This window comes from Emys orbicularis, chromosome 6, assembly GCF_028017835.1.
Source record: "Emys orbicularis isolate rEmyOrb1 chromosome 6, rEmyOrb1.hap1, whole genome shotgun sequence".
NCBI classification, from domain to species: Eukaryota; Metazoa; Chordata; order Testudines; family Emydidae; genus Emys; species Emys orbicularis.
Genome location: NC_088688.1, coordinates 38,789,664 through 38,806,661, shown reverse-complemented (window position 1 = coordinate 38,806,661; position 16,998 = coordinate 38,789,664). Strand labels below are relative to the sequence as shown.

General features: G+C 42.4%; 1 protein-coding gene across 2 annotated transcripts in view; it reads right to left on the bottom strand.

The window, feature by feature from the left end:
- ZSWIM6 (zinc finger SWIM-type containing 6) overlaps nucleotides 1–16,998 on the bottom strand; it is a 168,922-nt gene that overhangs the window by 45,169 nt on the left and 106,755 nt on the right. For both annotated transcript variants that reach the window (XM_065406676.1, XM_065406678.1), the window contains exons 3-4: nucleotides 8,956–9,104; nucleotides 8,286–8,436 (exon numbers count right to left, since the gene is read on the bottom strand). In XM_065406676.1, the coding sequence (XP_065262748.1) occupies nucleotides 8,286–8,436; nucleotides 8,956–9,104 (300 nt within the window). The remainder of the gene's footprint in view (nucleotides 1–8,285; nucleotides 8,437–8,955; nucleotides 9,105–16,998) is intronic.

Here is a 16,998-nt window from a genome sequence, read left to right as displayed (position 1 = left end):
AAGAGCGGCCAAAAGGATACTATGCTGTATCAAATACTGCATTATAAATAAGAGAAAGGAAGCAACACCAATGTAAAAGGTCAAGAGAAGATGATGAGCTGAGTATAGTATAAGGCACCTGACCACCTTAGGAATGTATGAATTTCAGTGTCTACTTTCAAGTGCTTAAATTTAGTTGCCTAAATACATACTTAGGCACCTAATTAAAAGTACCCTTATTTTCCAAAGGTGTTGGGCACTTACAACACTTATGGACTTCAAAGGATGTAAATGTCAACAGGAGCTTCAGATGCTCTGCACCTTTGGAAAAATAAAGTCACTTAATTCAGTGCCTAAATAAGGACTTAGGCAACTAAATTTAGGCACTCAGATTTGAAAATTATGGCCTACATCTGTCCATTTTAACAATACTATGAAATACATGGGGGAAAGGGAATCTTTCTGCAGTGTACATGTACCTTAACAAAACAGAAAAAAAAATATAAAAAAAGATGAGGATAATAGTGACCATTTTAATATGTAGCTGCAGAAAAACAATAACTGGAATGACTATTTAGCCATGGTAAATCTTGTTCATGGTAGCATTTAAATAGTTGCTAAATTTGGGGTCAGGAAGGAATTTCTCTTGGGGCATATTGGCAGGAACCTTAGCTGTTTTGTCTTATTCTGAAGTACTGAGCAGAGGTCATCTGTTTGAAATAGGTGGCATGCCCCGTACAATATATTTTCTGTAATTGCAAAGTGAAGAGCCACTAAAGGCCTTCCTATCTTCTACTTCAAGATTTCTATTTAGTTTAGGTTAAAAAAATCCAACTTGATATGTCCTAGATTAGAATACAAAAATTCTCTCAGAATACATGAAAGTAGTTTCAAAGACAGGAAAATGTTATTTAACACCTTGAAAAAATTGTTTCCCCAGAGTAAAATAGTAACTAAATCCTAATTAATTACAACCTCTAACGATCGTGTGTTTAAATTAAATTTCAGATTGGGAGGATAAATTTACTCAAAAAAATAAGAATTTGAAAACGATCATTAAAAAGCACAAATATGTTGTAACAATTCTCCACGTGATCTGAATTTGTACAAGATTTTTAACTTAAAGTTAACAAGTTTTCCTAATCGTTCAGAATATAAAAATGATATATTATGTACCTCTATGGTTGAGAAAATTGACATAAGAATATTAACAGAATGTTAATATGAATACAATTTAGCTTAACTACAGTATATCAAAGTTTTAAACAATCTCAACCCGTCTTGAGCATACAATAGCAGTTTCCACAAGTAAAAATTCATTTAAGGGCTAATCCATTAGGTAAGGAGACAACAAAACTCTTGCCACACAAGAGATACATGTGCAGGAGCAGCCCTTCCACTAGGTACGATCAAAGAGATTTCAGAGGTGTCTCCCAGGAAGGCTTTATATTGTTGTAGGACTCAGTGACATCACAAGAGTGCTCCATATTTAGCAATATTAGTCAATGGAGAGTGGTTGAACTGGGTAGGTGAGTGTGGGACTAATACAACAAGAATTTGAGAGCACCCCCTATTCCTGCTGATGTCAATGAGAACTGAGGGCATTCAAAGAGTACCTCAAAGGTTAGAGCTATAGTATGGAAAAGGCAAATCCGAGTAAGTAAAATCTCAGCATCTTAAATTAACTGAATAGTCATTGTCCTGTCTTATAAGAGTGAGAACCTCCTTGGCAGACCCTCCTCCCTGGGGTAGGGCACATGTGGAGAGCCATCTTGCCTTTGGTTCCATCAGAAACTATTCTTTTTTAGTTTAAAAAAGTGAACTAAATATTGTTTTAAAAATCAAAGTGTGTGTGGGGGGGAAATCTATTAGAAATGTTTGTTTTGAAACATGCAAATTGTGTGAAGTTTCTTTACTGCAAAGGCAGGCAAGTGGGTGGAAAAAGATACTGAAAATGGGAGATCAGAAAAAAAATCTGATCCTGTAATCTACGTGTTGACAAGATGTTGGGCTCCATCACTCCACCAAGTAGTAGATACTTGTCTTGGATTCTTCTACTTGACTGCTTTCATCAGATTAAGCATCTGGGATTTAATTTAACAGTTTCAGCTTTATTAAGCTGTCACAAGAGCGGCCCCACTTTGATAACAGTAGCTGCTCCAATTATGGCTTGGTTTAGGGTTGACAAGTATAATGATTCATTCGTGGCACATGAGAAGCAATAAAAGGTTGTTTTGCATTACAGCTTTAAAAATGTGGGCACTTTTTTCATTTAATTTGTCACTTAGCTTTTGCTAAGAGGACATTTAAATTGCAGTAAAAGGCAAATGGGGCTTTTAGTTTAAATGTAATCCCCATATTTAAATGATCTGTAATGGCGTAGTGTTCGAGTGGGAACACTATTGTCTCACAGTGGGCCCTGATGGTGACATGTGACATTTGTATTCAGGTCCTGTATTATCCATGTGGCTAAAGGGCTTCCAATTTCATTTCACAGCCAGAAGCCTGCAGAAAACACCAATTAACTTGCAGATCCCATTTGCCGACAAAACTCAGCTTCTTCTCGCTGCCTGGCATCTGGCAGTGCTCAGCATTTAATTCCAAAGCAAAGCCTTGCAGCAATGTGATCCCTGGGCTGGGGCACAAAGTCAAATTTCCCCCTTTTATTAAGAAAGAAAAATCTTTTCACTTTCGTAGCTCAGAAGCAACTTTTATTTAATTTTTGATGGATGAATATTAGAGAATTATTACTGAAGTCAAACTGCAGGGACTTTTTGACCTACGGATAGAGATAATTTTTTCAGAGCAGAAAGAGGGCTGACTGACCTTTTATTGAAATCAGAGAACTAAGTGCAACATGCACCAGCAGACTTTTACTTCAGGGGATTATAACCATCTCCATATTCCTCTATTTTATCAATGCAATTTAATGGCAGACCAAAGGGGTTCATATTATAATTAATAATGCGGCAATTTCTCAGTTTTGATCAATGGTAATTGAGGGTTAAACTTTCTAAAATCAGCATGTGGTATTTTACTGAGGTACCATTTAAAGAGCATTATTCCAGCTCAGAACTTTAAAAAAGTTACCTATGTGCCACTGTAGCAGGTGGGGTGTATTGAATATATGAGTGTAATGATTCACACAAATCACTATAGGCACTATCAATGTCTCTAGCATCAACAGAAGTAAATAACTCTAATCTTAACATGCTACATCTGTAATCTTGACATCTCTAATGGAACATATTTTAGTTACGCTGGAGACCCTCCTTCAGGAGTTTTTTGTTTTCATCATATTCCTTTTAACTGTTTTTAAACACAGCTTGCTGCTTAATTCTAGACCTTCAAACTAGAAATTACTTGTGTGACCCCTCCAGTGCATTGTATCATCTCCTTTGGATGATGCTAGCCTTACAATGGATGCCAGGATAATTAATAAAAACTGTCTTGCCCAACACCTCCAAATTTAAGGCTCAATCCTGCTTCTGCTAAAGTCTAGGGGAGTTTTTCTAAAGACTTGAATGGGAACAGACCCTCTCTGTCCCCTGTCTAACTTCTTATTCCAATTATCATGCCAGCGCCCACTGCATTGCAGGAAGCATTGGTTAAGTTTTTATGAAAGGATCAATCCAGTCACAGAATGAAGCTTATTACAGTAAGTTTAAAAACATATGCCCAAAATAAAACTGAAAAAATGTCCGGATGCCTAATGGTTGGTAGGCTACAAAATTAAGCAACTCTTTATTAAACAGAACCCATACTTACACTTTACATGTGCTAAAGTCTTTCATAACTACAATACAAAAGCTTTATTTACTCCATGAAATAATCAAGAGCTTAATTAACATACAATATTAAAAAAACCCACTTGACTGTGATTAATACCACTGCAAGCATTTTCTTCATAGATTTAAGGGGAAAATTCTAATTTGTATATACCATTCTCAAAGCAGATCACTCTGAGCAGACAAAAGGTAAATATGCTGTTTTACCCTTACATATAGCATGCCTAGAGGAAAAGAATCAGACATGCTTCTGATTTCAGGAGGTACAATCAAATTTGTTACCCCTCAGCATCTGTATGAGATCTCCCTTGCCACTGTTGCCCAAACAAATAGCTGGTCCTCAATATCACCCTGCTCTTCATTCTGTGGATCAGTGTTTTTCCTTTGGGCTTCCTAATACCCTTGTCTTCATCAATGCTCATATTTCTCTCTCAGGTCTGTGTCTTTACTATGAAACAGGTGTATTCTTAACTTGAGGTAAAACCAGTGGTGAGCTGGAGCCGGTTCTCACCAGTTCGCAAGAACCGGTTGCTAAAAATAGAGGCAGGTAGAGAACCGGTTGTTAAAGGGCCGGGAGATGGGCAAATAATTCCTGTCCCCAGGCCTCCTGTTGCTCCCAGGAGTCCCAGCTGGAGAGGCTGAGGCTCCCCTGCCCCTCCCCTGCTTCCCCACCCCCCCAGAGCTGCAGCGTGGCCAGCCACAGGTGGTCACATACCTGCACCAGCTGGGCAGCTGAGCTCGGGAGTCAGTCGTCCTGCTGCTGCTTTTTGAGCAGCCTCCAGCAAGGTAAGGGGGGGGGGGGGCTGCTGCAAGCTCCCCAGGGCTGCCCAAAGGGGAGAGGAGGGCAATTTGCCCCGGCCCCAGCCGCCCCCATGAGTTTTACTTGTCTCCCCCTGCAGAGCCCATAGCCGCAGCATGGCCAGTTCAACTGCTGAGCTCCAGCCTCCGGGCTGCCGGTAAAGGGGGGGGGCTGAGAGCTCCAGGGCCGCGGGGGGAGGGAGGGGGCGCATGGGGCAATTTGCCCGGGCCCCTGGACCTGCCCCACGAGGATGTCTGTCTCTCCCCGGGCCCCTGGCCCCTCCCCCGCTTCCCCCACCGCGCAGTGCTGCAGCATGGCCAGCTCAGCTGAGCTCAGGGCTGCGGGCAACGCAAGGTAAGGGGGAGGGGGGGGCTGCTGCTGCAAGTCCCAGGGCTGCCCAGAGGGGAGGTGTGTGCGCGAACAGAGTTGTGTGTTGTGGGGCAGCTGTGTAGCAGGGGAGTTGTGTGGCTGGGAGAGGGTCTGCACAGTGGTGGGTATGGGGCTGGGGTTGTGCGCTGGGGAGGGAAGGATGTATAATGCTTGGGGTTGTGCAGTTCAGGTCACTTATGGTGTGTATGGGAGGAGGAGGGCTGGCTGTGTACAGTGTGTTGTGGTGTGTTGCTGGGGGTGCTGTATGCTCTCCTGGGCCTGCATAGGGTTCTTGCAGCACAGCAGATTGTTTGTTGAGTAGCGTGGTGTAGATGGGGGCTGTTGTGCAGTAGGGGTTGTGTACCTGTTGTTGTGCCTTAGGTTGGCTTGGCTGCCTAGGGCTCCTGACAGCCAGCAGCTTGTTTGGTGAGCTGGGGGAGTAGGGGTGGGTGGATAGGGGTCGGGGCGGTCAGAGGGCAGGTAACAGGGGGATTGAATGGGGGCATGGGTCCGGGGGGGGGGGAATCTGGAAGGAGCAGGGGTTGGATGGGGTGGTGGGGGCCAGTCAGGGGCAGGGGTTCCTGGGGCAGTCGGGGACAGAGAGAAGGGGTGGTTGGATGGGGCAGGGGTCCTGGGGGGCCATCAGGAATGAGAGGAGGGATTGGATGGGGCGGCAGGGGGCAGTCAGGGGACAGGGAAGGGAAGTGGATGGGGCAGGGGTACCGGGGGGGGTGTCAAGGAACGTGGGGGGTTGGATGGGGCAGGAGTCCCAGGGGGCGGGGGGGGGGCATGACCCCCTCGTGGGGTGAGGAAGAGGGAACTGATTATTAATTTTTTGGCAGCTCATCACTGGGTAAAACCCTTAGTGAAAACAAGACACTTTGTAAAGTCCACATGTCCGCAGGTTAAGACTATGGGGAAGCACAGTCTGATCAATTCCAAAATTTCAGGGAACATTCTAGGCATCAGTAGGAACAGCCCTATTGATTTTGGTGACAATCAGAAAACTGGAAAAGCCTGATTTCCACCTCGCCCATTTGGTGCTACAGACAGAGGAGTACTGTGACATCAGAGATAACTTAGCCACTCATCACTCACTTACTCCAGGTCATCTGCATACTTCAATACCATTGGTTGAGTCAGCAAATAAAACTGCAGGTCAGGACTGAGGTGCCTTGATAGAGGAGGGAGAGTGCACGGGTTCAGGACCGAAGTAGAGGAGATTGCATTAGATCAGGAGCTACCATGCCTAATTAGAAGCGAGGATGGAGATTTCCACTGTGACTGCCTCCACACCATGACTGCTTCAGACAAGATCATTTTACCTTTGACAAACTGTTATAATTCATCTACACAATGCCCCCACTTGGTGCTCCAGGCAGAGAGATTCTTCTACTTGCAGCACCAGATGGGTACTGTCAAGGGGTGACATGGCCAACGCAGGCAGCAGGGTGAGGATCAGGGTTACTATAAGAAGAAAGTAATGACTGACTCAAGGTATGACTACATTACAGCCACAGACTAGAAGACTAGACACTTCCTACATCAATGGAAGCAGTTTTTCCTATCTTTGTAGTTAATCCAGCTCTCTGAGAGGCAGTAGCTAGGTTGACAGAAGACTTAGCCGCATCTACACTTGGGGTTATGTTGACCTAACTACGGCACTCAAGGCACAAAATTTTTCACAACATAGCGAGGGCAATCTAATTTTTAAGTGCAGACTAGGCCTGAGTTATGTCTGATGTCACAATGCAACTGCGCAGGCTCTTCTGCCTGTAGCATCAAATGAGCACAGTCAAGAGGAAACTGCTAATATGAAACTGAAAATGAAGAAAAGAGGAGTGGCGGCTTAGACAATTTATTAAAATTTAGGTTTAGCTGCAGTATCCTGTAAAATTGCTACAGGTTCCAGGATAGCCCCTCCCAGCACCTACTAGCTCAACCTACATAAGCAACAAAGTATGCATTCATCTAGTTTTAAATATAGCTAAATTGTTACTTTCAATTAAGCATATGTCCTTTTCTTTAGCAAAAGCTGCTTTGTTTCGCCATCAAGTCAAGATGTCCAAGCTGCCTTTTCCACCCCCCGCTGTTTGCCAGAAATTCACAACAGTTCCAGCCCCTTCTAAATTGAACAATTAAGCCTGCAGAGAACGCCAGTTTCAGATTTATAAAGTATCCTGATAAGCCTGCCTTTTTTAAATGTCCAATTCTTCCTTTATTCCTTAGACTTCTGTAAGACATTTAACGTGGTACCACAAGACATTTTGATTAAAAAACTAGAACAATATAAAATTAGCATGGCACATATTAAATGGATTAAAAACTGGCTAACTGATAGGTCTGAAAATGTAATGGTAAATGGCATATAGTCATCAAGTGGGAGTGTTTCCAGTGGGGTCCTGCAGGGATCAGTTCTTGGCCCTAATCTATTTAACATTTTTATCAGTGACCTGGAAGAAAACATAAAACAATCTGTGATAAAGTTTGCAAATGACACAAAAACTGGGGGAAGTGGTAAATAATGGAGAGGACAGATTATTGATTCAGAGTGATCTGGATTGCTTGGTAAACTGGGTGCAACCAAACAATATATGGTTTAATACAGCTAAATGTAAATATATACACATCTAGGAACAAAGAATTTAGGGCTTTCTTACAAGATGGGGGACTTTATCCTGGGAAGCACTGACTCTGAAAAAGATTTGGGGGTCATGGTGGATAATCAGCTGAACATGAGCTCCCAGTGTGATGCGGTGGCCAAAAAAGCTGATGTGATCTTGGGATGCATAAACAGGAGAATCTTGAGTAGGAGTAGAGAGGTTATTTTACCTCTGTATTTAGCACTGGTGTGACTGCTGCTGGAATATTGTGTCCAGTTCTGATGCTCACAGTTCAAGAAGGATGTTGATAAATTGGAGAAGGTTCAGAGAAAAGCCATGGGAATGATTAAAGGATTAGAAAACATGCTTTATAGTGATAATCTACAAAGAGAAGTAACAATGGGCTCTTCAATCTAGCAGAGAAAGATATAACAACATCATTGTCCGATGAATGGAAGTTGAAGCTAGACAAATGCAGACTGGAAATAAGGCATACATTTTTGACAGTGAGGGCAATTAACCATCAGAATAATTTATCAGGGAATGTTGTGGATTCTCCATCATTGCTGATTTTTAAGTTAAGATTAGAGGTTCTCTAAAAGTCATGCTCTAGGAATGACTTTGGAGGAGTGCTATGGCCTGTGTTATACAGGAGGTCAGACTAGATGATCACAATGGTCTCTTCTGGCCTTGGAATCTATGAAACATATACATACACAGCATATAATTTTAATTCTTTGCATTTACCCAGTTCATCCCAGAGTTGCCTATACTTGTCAGTCATTGCAGTGCCTTGTTGCCTCCAAAGCGACAGACGAGGGTCAGCCATGAACTGTTCTGTTATCAATGTCAACATGCGAGCTCCATTAGAGTCTCTCATCTTTAACATCTCTCGCACCTAGGAAACAAAAAAGGTCTCTTAATACAAGCTTAAAAAAAGAAGCTACATAATACTAGCGAAATACTGAAGTTTATGCTTTATTTAACTCCTCCTCCCTCTTTGAGACACATACACTATTAAAAAAATCTCACTGTCAAAAGTTTTAAATGAGAACTTGAATACATTGAGTTTGTTCTCCAACAGTAAAAATGATTTTAGATCACTGTTAATGTCCCACTGCAATTTCTGTTCTGAACAGTTTTTTCACAAGAAATTTAGACTTACATTAAAATGTATGCCCCAAGAATATCACACATGGTTCTCCAAAACTTTGGGGGAAAAAAGCTGGTGATGATAAACAAATAGATTTTAAGGCACATCAAGTTATGCTCCACTGATGGAGAATTCTAAGTAACAATGCTGTACTAATAAGGCTTAACTTGGTTTAAAAATGACTGCATTTTCAGTAATTAATCAATCAAATATGGGCTGGATAGAGGAAAACAAAAAGGAAGGAGACCCAAACATAACCCCTACCTTCGCAAAAAGCAAATTGAGCTGCTTCCCTGATCCATGGTATCCACCCTGGGAGAGGAAGAGTTTAACTTGCTCCTGGACTTGTTCTTCATCCAAGTGCCAACAGTTTTCATCGTCTATGCTAGCACCTGCTGTTGGGTCAGGAGCACCTACAAACAGCACCGAAAAAATTATGGTCTAAATAAAGATTATAGGTTCGGGGGGGGAGGGGGGGGAATGAAGCAAAAGGAGGTCAGAAGTACAGAGGAATTTTTTGGACTTGGGATCTCTCATGTTTTGGGTATTGGAGCTTTACCTTATTAAAATATTTTGAAGTTTTTTCCTCAGTACCCCGATCACTCAGAGAAGAGGAGAAAGGGGCTCCAAATAATAATATTTAATAATTAACTACAAACTAAGCAAAAACCTGTTTAATTACAAGAGGTTTTACAATAAAAAGTTTCTGTAATCTGATGTTTTATGTCAGTTTCACAAAAAAATATAGCACGATACCTGAAACAAAGGTATTCTGGAAAGTTTAAAGTGTGGCTCTACTCTAAGGATTCCATGTTCATGATCTAAGTGAAATTTATATCAAACATTTTCAATTACAAGATTTTTTTTTTTCTTGCCAGTATTGCCAAACCAGCTTGAGGTTCCCCTTTTAGTGCACCAGTACATAGAAGAAAAGGTTCTGCAAGCCAAATTATGTTTCCTTTAGTACCTCTTCAATCACAGTGTCTTCAAATAGTGTCTTCCATGACACCTGTACAACACCCAGTGCCTTCAATAATCTTGCACAGATGTAAGAGATTGATATTTGGTGCACAATTCTGTTGATGGCACAGTAATACATCAACTCAATTCCTCTTAGCTGTAATAGCTCTGCAAGGCCAATAGGAGTAAAAAACAAAGCACAAAAACGCAAACGCAGTAGAAGAACTCATAAGTAAGCATGTAGAGGGAATGGATCTGTTGGTTAATAAGCATTTTTACACAGGCTAGGTCTTCACTGCACAGTTAATTCGAGTGTACATAACTGAGTTAACTAGGGTGACGAGACATCAAGTATGAAAAATCGGGACGGGGTGGAAGGTAATAGGCGCCTATATAAGACAAAGCCCTGAATATCGGGACTGTCCCTATAAAATCGGGACATCTGGTTACCCTAGAGTTAACTCCTTTTAAGTTAGCCTATCTTGAGCAGCTACACTATGAAACAGCACTCAGACTACACAGAGCAATTAGATTACCGCAGAGAGTATCTGTATTAGCAGCTGACAAGATGTGCTAATGCAAGTTTTAGCCTATATCTTTGACAGGCCAGACAACTTGAGTTGAAAGCACCACCGCACTCAAGCTTTTGTGTGTGTGGATGTAACTCGAGTTAGGGGCAACACTCAAGTTATCTACAAAGCAGACAAGCCCAGAGTCAAACTGCAATTTTATGCCCTGTCTAGATTAAGATTTAAAGGTGGTATGATAGACCAAGTTAATCCCACTGAATAGCCAACAGCTTCTAGAACTCTAATCAAGACAAAGCAACTGTACTTGAGAACAAGTTCAAGTGGTTGAATTAAAGGCTTTACCTTGACCAGTTCAGCACATTCTAAAGTACAACTACTTTGACTCTCTGAGTTCTAAAACCTGTTAGCAATTCAGCTATGTAACTCGATGTAACATCTCACCACTTAAATCTTAGTCTAGACAGGGCCTAAGGGTATGTCTAAACTGCAGTTAAAAACCCGCAACTGGCCTGGGTCAGCTGACACTATAAAAATAGTGGACTAACTGGAAACAAAGGTATCAATTCAAATACTTTTTTCAATAAATGCTGAGAAATTTAAAAAGAGGACAGAAAGTTCTCCAGAGTTTTTTAATTAAAAATCACTACTTCAATTATATTGATTTAGTAATTTTTTCTCCATTCTCGCTATGCCATGCAGAAAAGCTTATAGATGGCTGAAAAACTGGTTGAACCTCTTGAAGCGAGCTCCTTCTCTGACTAGTGAAGACAACTGGAAGATTTTGAGGAGCAGAGAGGTGTTTTGTACTCAACTGTTAGTACCTCAGAAAGCCAAAAATCTTATAGCTTGGAGTTCCTAATGCTTGAGACCTTAAGAATGGGAAACTTGTGTGGATTGTATCCTTAAATAGGTTTTTAAATTGAGAGAGAAAAACTGTGTCCTTGAATATGTACGTACAACTCCTACTGACTTCCAGGGGAACTGTTTAGAGTGTGTGAAGACAAAAATTGAGCCCAAGACACTATGAAACTAAGGAATAAAAAACTTCACTCTAAAAGTGCTTCTCTCTTTACTCTGTTCATTTTAAGGGGCTTTCAATCCAGTGCACTACATGAAACAAATGCTGATAAGTCTTCAGTTGCAGAAAATGAGATAAAAAGGGAAATCAAGCCACAGGAGAACAGGCAGTGCAGCTGTTGCAGTAACCAGTTTTTTGTATCACCTTGCAAAATAGCTTAAATATTTCATTGCTCCAAAACACAGAACGACAACTACTTATTGCACTTGTCATTTATAAAATATATAAAACACAAAACTTGCTTTAAAATAAACTGGCTGAGATAAATTATAATTTAAATTCATTTTTGTGGTGTTAGTTTTAATTGTATTAAAACAATTTAGTAAGATGTCACAGCTAAACTTCGCTATTTGTGAAAAACCAAATTCTTTCTGGAACTATTTACATTTGAATCAAAAGCTCGTAAGTCAGTTTGTGCTATAATGCTGAATTTCAACAAGGATATTGTAGATTCTCTAGTAATGACATCCTGTCACTGGAACACTGGTATCAAATCAGCCCAGAACTGTAACAATAACGTTGCCAGAGAGTTCTCCAATACAGGAGTAATGAACAGGGCAGTTTTGAGGGAGTTCTCCAGGTGGAGGAGGAGTGACTAGGTGACCCTTGGGGTGAGTTTGTTGTCTGTTTGTCTGTTGTGTGCTTTCTTGATTGAAGCATATAGTGTGGTCTATTTAGCAGGCAGCGTGCTTACCCTAGGCCAGGGGTGGGCAAACTTTTTGGCCTGAGGGCCACATCTGGGAATAAAAATTGTATGGTGGGCTATGAATGCTCACAAAATTGGGGTTGGGGGTGCGGGCTCTGGGGTGGGGCCAGAAATGAGGAGTTCAGGGTGCGAGAGGGGGCTCCGGGTTGGGGTGGGGGAATGGGGTCCGGGGGGGAAGGTGAGGGCTCCGGCTGGGGGTGTGGGCTCTGGGGTGGGGCTGGGGGATGAGGGGTTTGGGGTGCAGGAGGGTGCTCCGGGCTGGGATCGAGGGGTTTGGGGTGCAGGAGGGTGCTCCGGGCTGGGATCGAGGGGTTTGGGGAGCAGGATCATGGCTGGGGCAGGGGGTTGGTGCATGGGGAGAGGCTCAGGGGCGCTGGCTCCCGGAAGCAGCGGCATGCCCTTTCTCTGGCTCCTATGCAGAGCCGCAGCCAGGCGGCTCTGTATGCTGCCCCATCTGCAAGCACCGCCCCTGAAGCTCCTATTGGAGCGCCGGAGGGGGCCATTGGAGTGCATAGGAGCTGGAGCGGGACAATGCCGTGACTCCCGGGAGCTGCGTGGTGCTTTCCCCGACCCTGCGCCCTGGCTGGAGCGGGACCATGCTGTGGCTTCCGGGAGCCTGACCCGGATCTGGCCTGCGGGCCGTAGATTGCCCACCCCTGGCCTAGGCTGACAGCTTCCTAGTGAGGTGCTTGTCTACCATCCATTGAGCCCTGATCCCTTTAGGACCTCTTGACAAGGGGGCATGGCTAACTCAGGGAGAACAGCCAGCCCCTAAGCAACTAGAGGAGATAGCAAACAGGGACAGCAACCAGTTTTCGGAGGGAGATTAGAGCGGGAGCACAAGAGCCAGATACACCTAATAAACATTCTCTAAATTTAGGCCAATAACTGACCCCTCCAATCCCTCCCTCCCCACAGAAAACAACCAACCAACCACCCTTCCACTGAAAAAACCCCAAACCCTGCAAGAGTAAAAATAATGAAGCACAAGTCCAGCAGCAGAGTGGGGGCTATCCAGTTTATTGCAGAGAATGCAGCATGTATGATTACCTGCCTTGTGGGCAGGTGGCGTATGTGTGCATTCAGTGCAAGGAGCTCATGGCCCTCAGAGACCACGTACGGGCTCATGAAACCAGAGTGGCTGAACTGCAGGAGCTAAGGAAAACAGTGGTACAGAGGCGAGACTTTCTGGGACACAGCAGAGCGGTCCCACCCCCAATCTGGCAGCTTCTGTGCTGTAGAGGAGGATGAAAGTCTTGGGGAAGGACTATATCAAGCTGGAGCAGAGGGAAACAATCCCATAGTTGGGCACCCTCCTTTCAGATGATGTCATGATATCACCTCGCACTGAGGATCCTCCTCTGAGGGAGGTGACCCCAAGTTATTTGGAAGAGACAGGCAATAGTAATGGGGAATTTATTACAAATACACCTCTACCCTGATATAACGCGACCCGATATAACATGAATTCGGATATAATGCGGTAAAGCAGTGCTCCGGGGGGCGGGGCTGCGCACTCTGGAGGATCAAAGCAAGTTCGATATAACACGGTTTCACCTATAACTCAGTAAGATTTTTTGGTTCCCGAGGACAGCGTTATATCGGGGTAGAGGTGTATAGAGAGTTGGGTTTGTGATGACTGGGAGAACTGCCTGGTGAATTGCCTGTCAAGTGGGAAGGTTATGGATCTCTCAAGACATCTAGACAGACTTATATGTAGTGCTGGGGAGGAGCCAGTGGTTGTGGTACATGTAGACACCAATTACATAAGGAAAGGTAGGAGAGAAGTCCTGGAGGCCAAATTTAGGCTGCTAGGCAAGAGATGCAAGTCCAGGACCTCCATGGTACTATTCTCTGAATTGCTTCCAGTTCCGTGTGCAGGTCCAGTTAGATAGGCAGAACTGCATGGTCTCAATGCATGGATCAGACAGTGCTGGTAGGAGGGATTTAGGTTTATTAGGAATTGGGAACATTTTAGGAACAAAGGAGACTATACAGGAAGGATGGGCTCCACCTAAACCAAAATGGAACCAAACTTCTGGCATGTAAAATTAAAAAGCTCATAGAGGAGTTTTTAAACTAAGGCTTAGGGGAGTGTTGACATGTGTGGACGAATGCACGGTCCAGACAGACACATCCCTTAGGGAAGGATTTATTAAAGGGGATATTCTATATCCTCAAAGAGAAGAGGACAGAAGTTGATAAATTACAGGTAGGAACTGAAGAGAAACAGTCAAGCAAAAGAGTTCCAATTCAGTTACATTACATGAAGGCATACAACTAAATATTGACAGATTTTTTAAGTGCCTGTATACAAATGCTAGAAGTCCAAATACTAAGATGGTGAACTTGACTGCCTGGTATTAAATGAGGATACTGAAATAACAGGCATCACAGAAATTGGTGGAATGGTGATCAACGGGACACAATAATACCAGGGTACAAAATATATAAGAATGACAGAATAGGTCATGCTGGTGGAGGAGTGGCACTATACGTAAAAAAGCATAGAATCAAATATAGTAAAAATATTAAATGACAAACTCGATCATACAATCTCTACAGATAGAAATTCCATGCTTGAATAATAAGAGTATAGCAGTAGAAATATACTAAATCACCTGACCAGGATGGTGACAGTGATTGTGAAATATACTCAGGGACATTAGAGAGGCTAATAAAACAAAGCCCACTAATAATGGAGTATTTCAACTATCCCCATGTAGACTGGGAACATGTCACCTCAGGATGGGATACAGAGATTAAAATTAATGACTACTTCTTGGAGCAATTAGTCCTGGAACCTAGAAGGGGAGAGGCAATTCTCAATTTAGTCCTAAGTGAAGCAAAAGATCTTGTCCAAGAGGTGAATATAGCTGAACTGCTCAGTAATAGCAACCATAATGTAATTAAATTTAACATCTCTGTAGGGAGAAAATACCAAAATAACACACCATAGTACCATTTAGCTTCAAAAAGGTGATCTATACAGAAATGGGGAGGCTAGTTAAACAGAAATTAAAAGGAACCGTCATAAGACTGAAATGCCTGCAAGCTGCATGGAAACTTTTAAAAAACACCATAATAAAGGCTCAAATTATATCTATACCTCCACATTAAAAAAAAAAAAAAAATAGAAAGAGGACTAAAAATGCCATCATGGCTAAACAGAGTAAAAGAGGCATTTACAGACAAAAAGACAGCTTTTAAAAATTGGAAATCAAATCCCTCTGAGGAAAATAGAAAGGAACAAACTCTGTTAAGTCAAGTATAATTAGGAAGCCCAAAAAAAGAATTTGAAGGGCAACTAGCAAAAAAGACAAAAACTAAACAGCAATATTTTTTTAAAATACATCAGAAAGAGGAGCCAGTGGTGATCGAGGTGATAAATGAACAGTCAAGGAAGACAAGGCTGTTGTGGAGAAGCCAAATGAATGCTTTGCATCAGTCTTCACTGCAGAGGATGTAAGGGAAAGTCCCATACTTGAGATATTCTTTTTAGGTAACAAATCTGAGGAACTATCCCAGATTGAGGCGTCAATAGAATATGTTGTAGAACAAACTGATAAATTAAAACAGATAGAAGGTTAAAAAAAAAAAAAAAGCCAACAATGTTAGGAACCATTAAGAAAGGGATAGAAAATCAGACAGTAAATATAATAGCTCTATATAAACCAAAGGTATGTTCACATCTTGAATACTATGTTCAGTTCTGGTCACCACATCTCAAAAAGAATATATTAGAATTAGAAAAAGTCCAGAGAAGGGCAACAAAAATTAATAGAGGTACGTAACAGCTTCCATACGAGTAAGAAGAAAGGAAAGCATAAAAAGACTGGGACTGTTCAGCTTAGAAATGAGATAACTAAGAGAGGATATGACACAGGTCTATAAAAATCATGAATGGTGTGGAGAAAAAGTGTTATTTACCCCTTCACATAAGTCATGAACCAGGGGTTGGCCCAATGAAATTAACAGGCAGCAGGTTTAAAACAAACAAAAGGAAGTACTTCTTCACATAATGAACATTCAACCTGTGGAACTCTGTGTCAGGGGATGTTGTAAAGGCCAAAAGTATAACTAGGTTCAAGAAAGAAATAGATAAGTTCATAGGTCCTTCAATGGCTGTTAGCCAAGATGGTAAGGGACACAACCTCATGCTCTGGGTATCCCTAAATCTCTGACTGCCAGAAGCTGGGACTGGAGCAGAGGGGATGAATCCCTCACTAAATTGCCCTGTTCTGTTCACTCCCTCTGAAGCATCTGGCACTGGTCACTGTTAGAAGACGGGATACTGGGTTACATGAACCATTGGTCCAAGTCAGTATGTATGGCCTTTCTTATGTTCTGGTTTCAGCTGGGTTCTGATACGGTTTTCCACAGTAGCACTGTGCCCCTAACCATTGTTGCCAGCAAGCTGCCAGAAGTCTTGGTGACAAAGGCCAAAGAGACCAAGTTGAGGGTCTGCTCACAAATATGGCTCAGCCTAGTATTACAGAGACTTCATCCAGAGTCTGGAGCCTCCCCTCTCAGAAAGCTGCACATGTTATGCTAAGTATGGTCTGACTTCTTCCTTTTTTTAGTAAGAAAAAAAGTTAAAGGAATTTCCTTATGTGTATTTATTGTCTGTTTGGCAACAGGGTGTTCTCCCCAAAACACAGAGTTTACAGTTATAACTCACTATTTTTTCCAACAACCCTGGTGGCGGTCTTAGTCAACAGTCATGGACTAAAGAGGCATGGAGGCCAATGTCTGAATGGGCATGGCCATTCTAAGCTACCTTCTCACCTGAAGAATTAGTCCTTGCTGGTCAGGGTTGAGGCACAGTGGTAGTGCAGTATGGGGACCTGAGTTGCCATTACCCATGCCACCCCTGTTCTGTGGATAAACAGAAGATTTTTCTCCAGGGCACTCAACTGGTTACTTTTCAAGAGTACTACATTCACTCATAATAAACATTTCATAGGTCCAGTGTCTCCTCCCCCCATCAGAGCAATAGATATGATATTTTTATTAGCTAGGGTAGTAGTTAA